This window comes from Procambarus clarkii, chromosome 53 (assembly GCF_040958095.1).
Source record: "Procambarus clarkii isolate CNS0578487 chromosome 53, FALCON_Pclarkii_2.0, whole genome shotgun sequence".
Classification (NCBI taxonomy): Eukaryota; Metazoa; Arthropoda; class Malacostraca; order Decapoda; family Cambaridae; genus Procambarus; species Procambarus clarkii.
In genome coordinates, this window is record NC_091202.1 from 7,534,902 (window position 1) to 7,550,853 (window position 15,952).

Here is a 15,952-nt window from a genome sequence, read left to right on the forward strand (position 1 = left end):
AAAAACATTACCAAACCTTCAACCCCAGTTCAGCTTCATTATACTCCTGCAGAATATGCTGACATGCTCCTAGCTCAATGGTCTAGTGTCTCACAAATTTCTTCCTTACCCCCAGATATACAGCAGCTTTTAAATAATACCAAAATTATTAAAAACTTTAATATTGAAATAGCACATTCCTCAAGAGATTTAACAGATCAGTTTGCTATAACCCCATTTGAATCGACATCAGCATTAGGGAAACCTAAACAAACTGCCCCTGGTGAGGATGGTATACCTTATAACACCTTGAGCTTACTGAATGATGTCCCTAGCCACTCTCTGCTTGACCCCTATCAGATGAGCTTCACACATGGTATCTTCTTGAGGTTATCTTGAAGTGATTTCGGGGCTTTAGCGTACCCGCAGCCGGGTCCTCGACCAGGCCTTCTTTTTGTTGCACACCCCCAGGAAGCAGCCCGTAGCAGCTGTGTAACTCCCAGGTACCTATTTACTGCTAGGTAACAGGGGCATCAGGGTGAAAGAAACATTTTGCCCATTTGTCCCCGCCTCCACCGGGGATCGGACCCGGATCCTCAGGACTACGAATCCGAAGCGCTGTCCACCCAGCTGTCAGGCGCCCTTGCCAAAAATCTTGCCAAAGAAATGGATACAGAGTCTCATAGTACCAATTCCTAAACCTAAGTAAAAAATTCAGACCCACTTCCCTTATATCTTTCATGTATAAAGTCTTGGAGAGAATTGTTCTCAATCGTGTCATATTTTAGGTCAGAGAAAAATTTACTTCTATCCTATATGGGTTTATGTCCAAGTGTAGCACACAAACATGCTTTGCTGAATATTTTGTACACTCCCAGGATAGGACACAGGCAGACTTTTTGACCTAAAGTCAGCTTTCGATGTAGCGAATGGCGAAATAATATTAGAGCAACTTGCTGAATTTGGAATCAAAGGTAATCTTCTGAGTTGGATAAAGAGCTACCTATCCAACAGGCGTGCTAGTGTCCTATTTAAAGGAGTTAAAATTACAAGAACAGAAGCATTCGAACTAAGCACACCTCAAGGTGGTGTCCTAAGCCCTATTCTCTTTAATATACTTATGCACAAACTTATCCATGACATATCTGTACAACCTACGGAAACTGTTATATGTTATGCTGATGATATTTGTATTATGGCACACAGTAAACCAAGGTTACAAGTGTTACTTGATGCATTCTCCAAGAAAGTAGTAGAATGTGGCCTCATAATCTCTGTTAATAAAACAAGGGTTCTTATTCTCCATTCTTTTCATGTTAACTATACTATTAATGGAGTGCCCATGGAGACTTGCTAGTCTTATAAATATCTTGGAGTCGAGATTAATGAAACAAATCTCATCAGCAGCCTTCGCAAAAAAACTTTTTGAGAGTCCTAAACCTCTCAAAACTCTTGTGGATATTGCATTAACATAAAATATGTTCGAAGTTTTTATATTCCCTTATACGATCTGTTGTTGATTATTATGTTTTGCATCTACTTAATTTTTCTCCTAAACAATTACAAGGCCTAGATGTAGTACAAAATGATGCATTGTGCATCATCCTGGGATTGCCCAAGAACTGTCAGAATTGTTAACATAAGAAAGAAACTAACATTACCTTCTATTTACGAGATAATAGTTCTACTTAGTACTATGTTTTGTGCCAAAACTTTGAAAAATAATGGTCCCCCCCCCAGCACTATTCAAATTAAATTGAGATACATTCTGAACAATTCTGACTGTTCACTCAATCTGCCGCAAAAAGCTCCTTACATTGTGTGGCTTAGTGGCTGAGCCAACAGTCTTAATGAAACTGAATGTGCCTTTTAGTCCTGATAAAACTGTTTACTATATTCCCCCTTGGAAAGATGTACAGGTCTCTTTACAATAAACACCCCAATCAGCGTAAAACAAATGTATTACACTGAAACTATAAGATGTATAACATTGGAAGCTATTGACAGTCGTCTTCAAAATCTCAAACCAACTGAATCATATGCCTTAACTGATGGTTTTATGAAATTCGGCACTAGTAGAACAGGTTGTGCCTGTGCAGTATATAAAGGAAATGAATTGATCATGTCTAGTACACAGAGATTGAACAACTGGGCAAGCACGACACAGACTGAGCTATTGGATATTTATCTAGTCACTGAGTACCTTAAGCTCAATGGTGGTGGAGGGATATTTTGTGACTCTAAAAGTGTTCTGCAGTCCTTAAATAACCCATCACAATTTATGTCTGAAGTAGCTTGTAATATTAAATACAATGTAATTTTTGCCAATGATTATATCTATTGTATATAATATGTGTGGAATCCATCCAATGTTGGAGTTGGAAAACATGACTTTGTAGGTCGATTGGCCAATGCGGTTTGCAGGAAAGAAAACACTGATTATGACTTTGAACTATCTAGTGCAATTATTAGAAACATACAAATTAAATAAATTACTGCAGGTTTAGAAGAACTTCAGATGCAGTCCCCATGGTGAAGCGGTTAAGACGCTCACCTGGTGTTTAGCGAGCGCTTTGTCCTGGCTTCGTATCCTGGCTGGGGAGAATTTACTGGGCGTCAGTCCTTAACTGTAGCCTCTATTTACCCAACACTAAAATGGGTACTTGGTTGTTAAATGATTTCGCGGGGTCATATTCCGGAGAATATAGGATTAACGACTTGCCCGAAACGTTAAACGTTCTACATGGTTTTACAAGAATGTAAGAGCTATTGTATAAATAAATAAATAAATAAATTAAAAAATGTCCATAGATCTGAAAGCTGCATTATTAAAAGCTATAACAACTTTTGTAATAATAGGTATTTGTATGGTCAGTACAGTAACCTGACCAGGCAGTGTGATGTAGTCATTATGCGAATTCGCCTTGGCTATAGACACATCTGGCAAGTTAGTGAGGCTGAGCCACTACCAGACTATTCAGATTGTAAACCCTGTGACAAACCTTTAATGCATTTACTAGAACACTATATTGTTGAATGTGAAACCGTAAAATATTTTAGACCTCCTGACCTATTATACCACCAACTGCGTAACTATTTCATTGAATCTGGTGTATTGGACGACATCCTAACGATTAATCTAAATTTTGCATGTCCATTTTAAAGAATGAATAACAATTTTATTCATGTTATTTTTAAGCTGCATCTCTTATGAACCCATCCCTGCCCTTGAGTGGCAGTGCACAATAGAAAGTTGTTTGTACGTATTCGTACATTAAAAAAATGATTGTAACCATGATATATATGTACAAATCCACAAGGGCAGTGACGAGGATTCGAACCTGCGTCTGGGAGCATCCCAGACACTGCCTTAATCGACTGAGCTACGACAGGGTAAAAATTTTTAGGTCAGAGTAAAAAATTCTTAGGTGACAGGATTAAGGCAGTGTCTGGGATGCTCCCAGAAGCAGGTTCGAATCCTCGTCACGGCCCTTGTGGATTTGTTCATTTGATGCATTACGTTAGTGTGGTCTCTGTGTGTGATGATATATATGTGTTTCAGCCTACAGTTCAGACCTATTGTCTTGTGTATGACCCTCTGTCCTGTGTGACAGTGAATACCAGCATTATCCTCACTTTAATAAGAATTAATTGAATTCCTCAGATTAGGTAAAACTGCAATTTTGTCACTGAAGATGTTATTAATAATAATAAGTGGTAGTGTCAATGATAATAATACCATTGGTGACTGAAGATATGAAAACAGTGGTTGCTGTGGTAATTATGTCAATGGTAGTAGCAGTAAAAATGATATCAGTGGTGACTGTTGCAGTGATATAAATGGTAGTGTCAGTGGCAAGGATATCAGTAGTAGGAGCAATGGTCATGATACCAGTGGTGACTGTGAAAAGATATAAGTGGCAGTTGTAGTAATAATATCAGTGGAAGCTATGGACATGATATTAGTGGTAGCTGTGGTAATGATATCAGTGGTAGTAGCAATGGTAATGAGACCAGTGGTGACTGTGATAATGATATAAGTCGTAGTTGGGGTACTGATATCAGTGGTAGCTGTTGTAATGATATCAGTGGTAGTAACAGTTGTAATGATATCAGTTGCAGCAGTGACAAATCTAAACATCTAAAAATTTTATGATTAACTTAGTATCATTTACTTAATCACAATAGTTAAGCCCACAAGATGTAACTCCTGCTTTTGTTTATTGGGTGACGGACATTCTGTGATGCTTAACGATTCTCAATAGGAAATGCTTCTTCTATTCGTCCCTGACTGATTCGTTAAATTTCTTTATCAGGGCAATGCTCCTTATTGCAGTGTCTTTCACCACTTTAAAGACATTGATTGAGTTGTTTATGGCATCTCTGCAGTATTCCTTCACGTCGCCAACCCAAATAATCTAAAGATTGTCTTTGTAAAGCATGAGATGAGGTCTCTCAAGTCTTTATTTTGAAAGACAAGGTTTTCTCTCTAACTGTTTCCATTATATCTTCCGTTCTGGCTTCTCCAAATTCTGGAATGTTATTTTTTTCTCTGCCAGAGTGATACATTCTTCTAGGAAAGGCAAGTCAACATTTATTTCTCACACACACTAGAAGTGCCTCCTAGCCGCCTTCAAAGCAGTGTCCTTGACATCCTTATCTGAGTAACAGTTCACATGTTAAATCATGTCCAAGTCATTCTTTTGTGCCCATCGACTTTCAATTGCATAATGCGAAAACCGGACATTTGTAAATCTGAAAAAATATACTACTTTTCTGATTCCTCTCAGTTCTCAAACAGTTGACTCCAGTTGTTCATTGAACAGGACAATCGTAAGTATATAGATGGCCTTGTTATCCACCACTCTTAATGGAGGGCAACTGGAGACCTAAATTCGAATTCAATCCCAGAACAATCTCCAGGAAAGAGAACAGACAAATGCAAAGAATCTGTAATCTTCTCGTTGATGGTTTGCATCTTCCAAGATTTTTCTTGGTAGTTAACCATTTTCATGTGTTGATCATCTAGAAACACTTTAACGGGATCTTCTTCATCCAACATAATCGTAAATTACGTCTTATCGACTAAATTCCAATGTTTGTTTAAGTAGGAAAAGGAACTGAAGTGTGTAACCCTCTAAATATTACCCAGTTTGTCTAAAATTTGGTTAATGAGTCACTTAGATGAAAAGAGAGCAAAATGATATGAAAATAGTAACTTTAGAAAACTGGAAAACCCAGTTATACATATACAATTGAATATAAATTTAACTTTTTAAATCCATGAATAAAAAAGTCAATGTTAAACTACATTTAAAATGTCACATGAAATGCATAAGACATTATCAAAATATCCTCCAAAAAAGAGAACACTTATAACAACTATTGGTCTACCGTACATTTCATGTTTTTTAAAATTTAAATGACAATTTAAAAACTATACCAGTAACTATACAACCTAATGTAATCTCTCCTAGGCCTAATATGCATTCTTGGGGCTTATTCAGGCCATATGTGCTATTATAAGCCTGCGAATGTTTAGATTTGCTTGTTACTATTTTTCACCTTGCATCTACAAAGTTAATTGTACAAAAGATTAAAATTGTTTCAGGCCAGAAGTCAAGTTTTGTGTGCAGATGATGAGTCACAATTACGTGGCTGAAGAATGTTGACCAAACCATAAACTAGAAGATTAAGGGACGACGACGTTTCGTTCCGTCCTGGACTATTATCAAGTTGATTGTATGTCGATCACACACAATCACTTTACATGTATCCTCTCTATCTCCTTTCTTGTAAATTGGTACCGCATTTCCCTTCTTCTAGCAGCTGGGTCACTCACCCTTTGTGAGTCACTCATTAGAGGTCAGTGCAAGAAGTATTCTAAGGGCCTGTGCTACTTCTTTTAACATCCATGATGATACATTATCTTGTCAAACATTATCAAAAATAGCTTTAGTTTCGTCTAGTGATGCTAGTTGTTTCCTTTCGTCCCATACTGTTGCCTCAATATTTAATAGTTTATTATCTAGAGTAACAACTTTTCTGTCACTGGGGGATGTGCAGGTTCAGTTGTGAACACTCCATGGAAGATGGAATTATGTTCCTCATCATTTCATGTATATTCTCCTTTTCTTTGAGCAGTGGCCTCGTAGCCTGGTGGATAGCGCGCAGGACTCGTAATTCTGTGGCGCGGGTTCGATTCCCGCACGAAGCAGAAACAAATGGGCAAAGTTTCTTTCACCCTGAATGCCCCTGTTACCTAGCAGTAAATAGGTACCTGGGAGTTAGTCAGCTGTCACGGGCTGCTTCCTGGGGGTGGAGGCCTGGTCGAGGACCGGGCCGCAGGGACACTAAAGCCCCGAAATCATCTCAAGATAACCTCAAGATAGCCTAGTCAAGTGGAGGTTCACTGTCATTTATCTTTTTATATGATTATCTTGGAGCCTTGGGTGTATCTTTCTTTAAGATACCTTTAAGATAAAGGGTGTATCTTTCTTTAAGAGGCAATATAATTGTTATAGTTACTTTTGGTATTCTTTATCAGAAAGAAAATACCCTCACAAAGTATTTTTATAAATATTTTAAGAGTATATTTATGTAATCATTCCTGACCCTGTTGCATCTATTCCGGTTTTTCTCTGTCCTCTGCGTTCTGTATTTCATTCACTCCCTCGTGCTTTTCGTTTTTGCTTCTTGGCACAGTCTAATCTTGTAAACTGACGCACAGCATGTTTACATGATGGAAATTTACAATGGTAAAGAAAACACTAATTCTCTCACTGAGTTTATTGTCTAAAGTCTAAACAAGATAAAACAGCTTCCTTCTTATCCCATTCCTACCTAAACACACTTGCAGTTCTTGAAATAAAACTTAATCATAAACATATAACACACTTTCTTATTCATATAATTACTTCTATGAGAGGGAGCTGTGAATTCAATCATGAGGGAAAGTTGTGAGTTCAGTCATATGATCGAGCTATGAGTTCTATCTTAAGGGAGAGCTATGTGTTCTATTATGAGGGCGAACAATATGTTCTCATGAGGGAGAGCTATGTGTTCTATTATGAGGGCGAACAATATGTTCTCTCGTGAGGATGAGCTATGTGTTCTATGATGAGAGCGAGTTATGATTTCTATCAAGAGCGTGAGCTCTTACGAGTGCGAACCATATGTTCTATGATGAGAGCGAGTTATGAGAGAGCGGAACCGGTCGACCGAACGGACAGCACGCTGGACTTGTGATCCTGTGGTCCTGGGTTCGATCCCAGGCGCCGGCGAGAAACAATGAGCAGAGTTTCTTTCACCCTATGCCCCTGTTACCTAGCAGTAAATTAGGTACCTGGGTGTTAGTCAGCTGTCACGGGCTGCGGGGACACTAAAAAGCCCCAAAATCATCTCAAGATAACCTCGATCATGAAAACCAACTATGTGTTCTGTGATGAGGGCAAGCATTGAGTTCTATTATGCAAGAGTTGTGAATTCTTTCATGAGAGCTTGCTGAGAGTTCTATCATGAAGACGAACTATGAATTCTCTCATGAGGGCGAAGTATGTGTTCTGTCATGAGGACGAACTATGTGTTTTATCATGAGGGCGAGACATGTGTTCTACCATGAGTGCGAGGCATGTGTTCTATCATGAAGGCGAGGTAAGTGTTCTCTCAAGTGGACGAGGTATGTGATCTATCATGAGGAGAGGTATGTGTTCTCTCATGAGGCCGAGGTATGTGCTCTCTAATGAGGGTGAACTATGTGTTCTGTCATTAGAGAGAACTATGTGTTCTCTCATGAGGTAGTGAAATGTGTTCTCTTATGAGGAGGAGGTATGTGTTTTCTCATGAGGGCGAAGTATGTGTTCTACTATGAGAAGCAGGTATGTGTTCTATCATGGGGGAGAGGTATGTGTTATATCACGAGGGCGAGGCATACGCTCAATTATGAGGGCGAGGAGTGTGTTCTCTCATGTGGATGAAGAATGTGCTATATCATAAGGGCGACTTATGTATTCTTCACTGGGACAACCACTCAAACATTTAACAGAATTGGTCTTAAACAATATTATTAGTTTCCTTACATTTGTCTCTGTGGAAAGCTGTAAATCTGTGTTTACCACGCGCATATATAAATATATACATACAAAATATCTTATTCCTTTTCACTTACGTTTGGAAGTCTTACACCAGATTCCCCTTGCAGCTTATTATAAAAAAAAAACTATAATCATCATCACATGAAGTAGCTTTCAGATACGGGATTAGAGTGAGTCTGAAGTGAGTGAATGCTGATATGGGATTAGAGTGAGTCCCAAACATATGTTCTGAGAGGCTGTGCAGGTCCGGTCGAGGTCACCTGGGTACCGTTTCCACAGCAGGTCTGGAACCTCCCACCACCGTAGGGACGTCTTCTCACTGTCACTTCCATCTGCCACCGTCGGATCCACCGGTATACTGTGGTGAGGCTCACTCCCACCTCCAGGGATATTTCTCGAGCTTTTAGGCCACAAATCCACATCCACACAATTTGGGAACGGTAAACCGCTGCCAAGTTTTGCTTTGCTGTTCGCCTCTCCATGAAGGTGGGTCTGTTAAACAAAATTATCATTCGACTGGCATCTTTGCAATAGAATGAATCATTCAATAGAATGAATCATCTACCACATCAGTGGTAGATGTGGTAATGATATCAGTGATAGTAGCCGTTAAAGTGATACCAGTGATGGTAGTGGTAGTAATATCAGTGGTATTTGTAGTTTGTGACGGTGTTCCCCCGCTTATATTTCTCACACGCCTGCTGTAAGAGTCATGTCCACTTTACCCGAGCGTTCTCTACGTCGCAGGCATCAGTTTGATATATGTGGGAGAATGTAGTGTTCTTGAGGTGGCGAGAAATTTGTAAGAGAAGAGTATTTTGGCCTGTGGTTTAGGCCCTTTAGGAAGCCAATATGGAGCTGGCTACTCTGTTTTGCCGCCAAAACTGTGTGACGTCAGTGACACCAGATTGGTCACTGACAGCGACGTGGCACAGGGAGCCAATGAAAACCTCCCATGGCGAATATGACGTCACGAAGGAAGGGGGGTCCGGTCAGTGCGCGACTCTGGCGCCATCAGTCTAAGAGAGCACGTCAAGGAGGTCGGACGTGCGCTGGGGGGTCCTGTCAGTTGGACAGTTTACCCCGTCTCCAGAGGATTTACGCATCACCCGTGGTCTGCCATCACCTGTGGGGTCTTCCTTCGTTCATGTGTTGGACCAGAGAAGGAATTGACAGAATATTGAGCAACAAGTGCTCCAGGAACAGGTGTTGTGCAAGATTGGAGTCTAGGCAGCGACGTATGCAACGGCTGATAGCTTCACAGTGATGACGTAATGGCTGGGCCAATCCTCCGTGAGGGAATCAGTCTGACACGACACGTCAAGGAGGGCGGATGTGTGAAGGTTGATCCTGTCAATCTGACAGTAATATGCCACTCCCGTGGATCTTACGCGTCACCCGTAGTCTGCCAGTACGCCGGGAGGTCTTCCTTCATTCCATGTGTGGACTGAAGAGGGAATTGACGGAATATTGAGCATCAAGTGCTCCAGGGTCGGGTGCTGTGCAGGTGGAGTCTAGGCAGTATCGTCTGGGACGTCTGATAGCTTCACAGTGACGACGTAGCGGCTGGGCCAATCCACTGGGAAGCAGTGAAAGAAGACACTAATCGGGAATCCGAACGACTGCAGCCGAGACGTAGGTTGGCAGCCGTAGCTGGGAGGAGAAGTTGACGGCTGGGAGACCGACTCCAACCCTACAAGACGTGGAGGAGGGGCACGGACCCGCGGAGGACAGAAACGGAGACGACGCGTTTATGGTGGGACGTTGATTGAGTTCCTGGAGGACACGACAGGGTGTGTGTGGGGGCGTTCCCTACACGAGGCAGGAGCCTGGACCAGGAGCTACAACTCAACTCTCACCGGAGGATAGGTGGAAGTAGGTGATTCTAGTTTCCCTTCCAATTCCCCTTTAGTCAGCTATATTATTTAGCCAGAGTATTTTGTATGTCGTGAGCAAGGCTCACCTATGTCACAGTAAGGCACAAGGTGCAGAGTGGGGCTACATAGAGCACTCACGGAATCTATTATTATTATTGGTGTGTGCAGGCACCCGGAGTAATTGATGAATTTACTGTGTTGATAATGTCTTTCATGAGACTTTAATATGATCAGTTATTGAGAGAGTATATATATATAAATATACCAGTATTTGGTGTTAGGCTAAGTGCACAGTAACTATTTTATTACCATTATTGATATCTATGATTTATATATATATATATATATATATATATATATATATATATATATATATATATATATATATATATATATATATATATATATATATATATGTGTGTGTATATCACGAAAATAAACACGTGATTAAGAATGTGACAATGTCAGACCACGGAGGAAAAATGAAACAGGAAATTTCCTTAAGTACTTTCGTATATTAAATACATCTTCAGAAGGTCATTTTACAGATCGAGTGATGGGTATAAATAGGCAGGAGAGAGTGGTGAAGTAAGGTGAGGTACAATACTTGGACAACGCAGAAGGCCCATTGGCCCATCAGATGCACCCAATGACCTTCTGAAGATGTATTTAATATACGAAAGTACTTAAGGAAATTTCCTGTTTCATTTTTCCTCCGTGGTCTGACATTGTCATATATATATATATATATATATATATATATATATATATATATATATATATATATATATATATATATATATATATATATATATATATATATATATATGTATATATATATGTCGATGCTTGTGTATTGAATAACCATTCATGTTTGCAGTGATTAATTGAATATTCGCCCACGAAAGGAATTACTGAGAACTCCAGTGATATATACTTGCATACGTTATCATTAAATGAAGGGCAGTGTGTTATACCATGATAGTGAATTATTGTGTCCATTAATATAGAAATGTTTGATTGAGCTCAAGATCAGTGCAGCGAAGTATTTACGTGCTATTGTCGCAAATATTGCGTGTTTGAACTTTTAGTGATCTTTGAGAATTTAAAGAAACAGGCGCCTCACGCCAGGCAAACAAATAAACGAACATTCGCGTGGTGGGAGTCGCCCAGCTGATTTTGACATTGACGTGAGGGAGAGCATTGCCAGCTTGGCGAGTTCATGATTATTTGTGAGAACGAGCGACTTCCGCATGAAACAGTTTTTTGCTTATTGATATAATCTTGTGATGTCTTGAGTTTTAAGTAAAATACAAAATACCTTGGTGTTTATATCATCCCCTCCATATTTCTTGTGGCTATATAATACCTGAAAGGAAATAGAGTGATAGAAATAAATACCTGCTTGATATCAGATCTATTGAGTGTGTTCTTGCCACTGCTACCACAATTCAACAAAACCACTGACGTGTTACTGGACACAGGAAACACCAGTTGGCGACCTTGTGGTTAGTAGTAGAGCCCTGTGTCGGGGCGGGCACACAATAGTTAAGAGAACAAGTTGTGTTCCCACTCTTTCTCGATCAGAGGCCGGTTGGGATTGACTGGGATACTCTCCTGGCGTACAGTGGCGCCGCAAGGATAGAGTGAAGACCCGCAGGGCTACGGTGAGTGACCTTCAGTATACTGTTACTCGCCCCTCTTATGGTGGTGAACCCCGACAAGTTATTATATCAGTGGTAGTACCAGTGATAATGATATCTGTTGTGACTGTGGTAATGATATCAGTGGTGATTGTGGTAAAGATATCATTGGTAGTTGTGGTAATGATATCAGTGGTAGTAGCAGTGATAATAATACCTGTTGTGACTGTAGTAATGATATCAATGATAGCTGTGTTAATTATATCAATGGTAGTAGCAGTGATAATGATACCTGTGGTGACTGTAGTAATGATATCAGTGGTGATTGTGGTAAAGATGTCAGTGGTAGCTGTGGTAATAGTATCAGTGGTAGCTGTGATAATGATATCATAGGTAGTTGCAGTGTTAATAATACCAATGGTGACTCTGGAAATGATATCATTCATAGTAACAATGATAATTATAACATTTGTGAGTGTGTTATTAATTTAATTGGTAGTTGTGGTAATGATATCAGTGGTAGTTACAGTAATATTGATACCGGAAGTTACTGTGAAAATGATATCAGTGGTAACTGTGGAAATGATATCAATGGTAGTTTTGGTAATGATATCAGTGGTAGTAGCAACAGTAATGATTCCAGGGATGAATGTGGTAATAATATCAGTGGTAACTGTGGTAATGTCGTTGTTGTGGTACTGATATCAGTTTTAGCTGTGGTAATGATATAAATGGTACTCACCTTGTAACTCACCTAGTTGTGATTGCCGGGGTTGAGCTTTGTCTCTTTGGTCCCGCCTCTCGACTGTCAATCAAGTGGTGTACAGATTCCTGAGCCTACTGGGCTATCATACTTACATTTGAAACTGTGTATGGAGTCAGTCTCCACCACATCACTTCCTAGTGCATTCCATTTGTTAACTGCTCTGACACTAAAAAAAATTCTTTCTAATCTTTCTGTGGCTCATTTGGGTACTACGTTTCCACCTGTGCCTCCTTGATCGTGTTCCACACGTGCTGAAAAATTTATCTTTGTCCACTCTGTCAATTCCCATGAGAATTTTGTAGGTCGTTATCATGTCTCCCCTTACTCTTTTGTTTTCCAGGGATGTGAGGTTCAGCTCCTTCAGACTTTCATCGTAGCTCATACCTCTCAGTTCTGGGACGAGTCTGGTAGCATACCGCTAAATCTTCTCTAACTTTGTCTAGTGTTTAACTAGGTATGGACTCCAGGCTGGAGCTGCGTATTCCAGGATTGGTCTGACATAAGTGGAATACAGGGTCCTGAACGATTCCTTACACAAGTTCCTAAGGACAATTCTTATGATTGCCAACCTAGCATATGCCGCTGATGATATCCTTTTGATGTGGGCCTGTGGGGACAGGTTCGGTGTGATATCAACACCTAGATCTTTTTCTCTATTTGACTCTTGCAGGATTTCACCACCCACATGGTACCTTGTGTTCAGCCTTCTGCTACCTTCACCTAATTTCCTTACTTTATACTTTCCTGAGTTGAACTTTAGGAGCCATTTTCTAGACTATTACTCCAGTTTGTACAGGTCATCCTGTAGTCTCTGTCTATCTTAATGTCTTGATTCTTCTCATAATTTGCATCATCAGCAAACATTGAGAGGAATGAGTTTATACCCTCTGGAAGATCGTTTACATATATTAGAATCAGGATGGGTCCAAGTTCAAAGCCCGGTGGGACTCCGCTGATGACATTTCGACACTCTGATGACTTCCCCTTAACAGTTACTCGCTGTTTCTTGATGCTTAGTGTGACGATAATCTCCTTCAAGAGATTGAGCCTGCTCTTCCCTTCATAATTACGTCGTCACAATTATATAAAAGACTATGGAAGAAATGTCCAACAACGACAACAACACCAGCACCAGCAAGGCTTGCCAGGGTGAGCAGAAACGTATGCAACCAGCCACCTGTTCGAACTCCAACCACCAAACTACCCGTTGATCGCTACGGCTCCGCTGATTGGTCGCCGGTCTGGCTGCACCTGCACTCGCCCCCAATACTACCTGATGTCTGGGGTCGCCCCAACATCAGTCCTCAGAATGTTCCGTGCTTTCGTAGCCAGCACTCCTCCCAGCTAGACTCTAGAGTGTACTGAGAGAGGTGGTGGCTTTAAGCCAATATTCCAGCACCTCCCACTTAACTTTTGTGTTGCACTTCTTATTATTTTGCCTTAACGTAACTTTCATTGTGTCATTTCAGTATTCTTATTATTTTGATTCATTGATTTTATTATACATATTTGTTTGTGCATTATTTTCATGTTTTGATTTATTTAACGTAATTAAAATTTCATTGTTAAAGTTTTACTTGTGTTTTGTGTGTCTTCTCCTTACCTTACCACAGACGAAGTTCCAGTTTTTCTATTTTTTTTTTATAACTATGTGACGAGGCCATACCCCTAGCCTTAAACAGCCGAACACCAACGCGTTACCGTCACAAGTTATATGGGGGCCTGTCCTAGGAGCCTCACTCAGGTACTGGTGCCAAGTGGTAATTTATGGTAAGCGTATTTAACTTTGTTAACGTAGCTTTACTATTTTTCATTCAATTTCATTTTTTATAAGGTGCGGTGTATTGTGCATTACGAGAGTAACATATAGTGAAGGTGAGACAACTTTGGATTACGTGGTGACTGTAGGCCGCAGTCATACTCTTAATTGGTCATCTCTCCCTCCTTGTTATTACTCGTATTTACCATCTATGTCCCTTGAATATTTCTCATTCTGACAGATCATCATATTGGTACCCTGGTACTGTGGTCTGCCCCGGGTCAAGAGTACCCAATCTTCTGCAATCTGACTGTAGGAGGACAAAGAGGGCCATAGTTCCTCTAGCTCGAACTTTAGTTGCTGAATTGGGACCTCAGCAGCAGTTCTCGTCACCAGTTGACACCTCGCACCCCTACACGTCAGTCAGAGATGATGATACATACAACGGTAGGGAATTAGCTTATTTTTTCAGAGCACAAAAGTTCGCTAATTCTGTAAGTATCATATTAAATTCAGTAGGAAAAACTTGCTTTATGTCCTATAGAGACTTGGCAAGGTATGCCTACATCCTTGGACTACCAATTTTACTTTTGAAGCATTTAACTGTTTCATTTGTTTTCGAAACTTTGTTTCATTTGTTAGTAGGATTTTCTTGCCCTTATTCTCTTACATGAGTACCGGGTACAAGATTTCCTGCGCCCTTGATTTAATTTAATCATTTAATATCTTTCACTTAACGTTAATTGTTAAAGATCACACAGGATAGGTGCCAGTTGCCACGTTGTCCTGTTTCTGACATTTCATTATTGAACATTCGTGTACCTTTATTTGCTAATTTCACCATGTTTCGTCTCCAAACTTTCCGTGCAAATCCAGCAGGTGAAATAGGGACTTTGAGTCGTGCCAAGAGGACTGAACTACAAACTCTTGCACATGAGTATCAACTAGAAGTTCCCTACCAAGCCAACAAAAATGACCTACACAACCTGTTGCTGGATTACTATTTAGAGCAAGGTAAGATAGACTCTGAAACTCATGAAACTTACTATATTGCAGAGAAAACTGACTTGGCAACGATGAAACTTAAACTAGAGCTGGCCAAGATTGAACGTGAGCAGCAAAGAGAAGCAGCTGCCATACGAAGGGAAGAACACGAACGCGAAGCCGCTTTGAGGAGAGACGAACAAGAACGCGAAGCTGCTTTGAGGAGAGAAGAACACGAACGTGAGGTCGCATTACTCCGTGAACGTGAACGAGTACAGCTTGAAACACTCCAGGAGCGGGAACGCTTACAGCTTGAAACCAAACAACGCGAGTTGGAAATACAACGCGAACATGACAAGCAACAAGCAACTCTGGCTCTAGAGTGTCGTCAACGTGAAATCGCCTTGGAAACTTCACACTTCACTCAACGCCAACAAGCTACTGCCAATCTTCCCGTCAGTTTTAATATATCACATGCAAGTAAGTTAATGCCATCCTTTGTAGAAGCAGAAGTTGATGTGTTCTTTACCACCTTTGAAACCCTTGCTAATCAACTCAGTTGGCCTGTCGACCAATGGGCAACACTTCTCAGAGTCCATCTTACAGGTAGAGCTGCAGTCACACTCAGTACTTTGGCGTCTGAGAATGACTACTACACTCTGAAACAAGCAGTGTTAGACGCCTACCTACTTTCCACCGAAAGTTATAGAAGGAAATTCCGTGACCACCTGAAGGCAAGTACCACTACCTTCCTCGAGTTTGCTAACACGAAACGGAGGTATTTCATGAAATGGCTGGAAGCAGCACATGTCTCTACTTTTACAGAACTCGTGAACCTGATGCTTGTTGAA

General features: G+C 40.5%; 1 protein-coding gene across 1 annotated transcript in view; it reads right to left on the minus strand.

Moving 5' to 3' along the window:
* Window positions 1–3,862: 3,862 nt before the first annotated feature.
* Window positions 3,863–15,952, minus strand: part of LOC138352319 (uncharacterized) — a 37,244-nt gene continuing 25,154 nt past the window's right edge. The window contains exons 3-5 of the mRNA XM_069304700.1: window positions 11,810–11,965; window positions 8,393–8,595; window positions 3,863–4,120 (exon numbers count right to left, since the gene is read on the minus strand). Coding sequence (XP_069160801.1) covers window positions 3,863–4,120; window positions 8,393–8,595; window positions 11,810–11,965 — 617 coding nt within the window. The remainder of the gene's footprint in view (window positions 4,121–8,392; window positions 8,596–11,809; window positions 11,966–15,952) is intronic.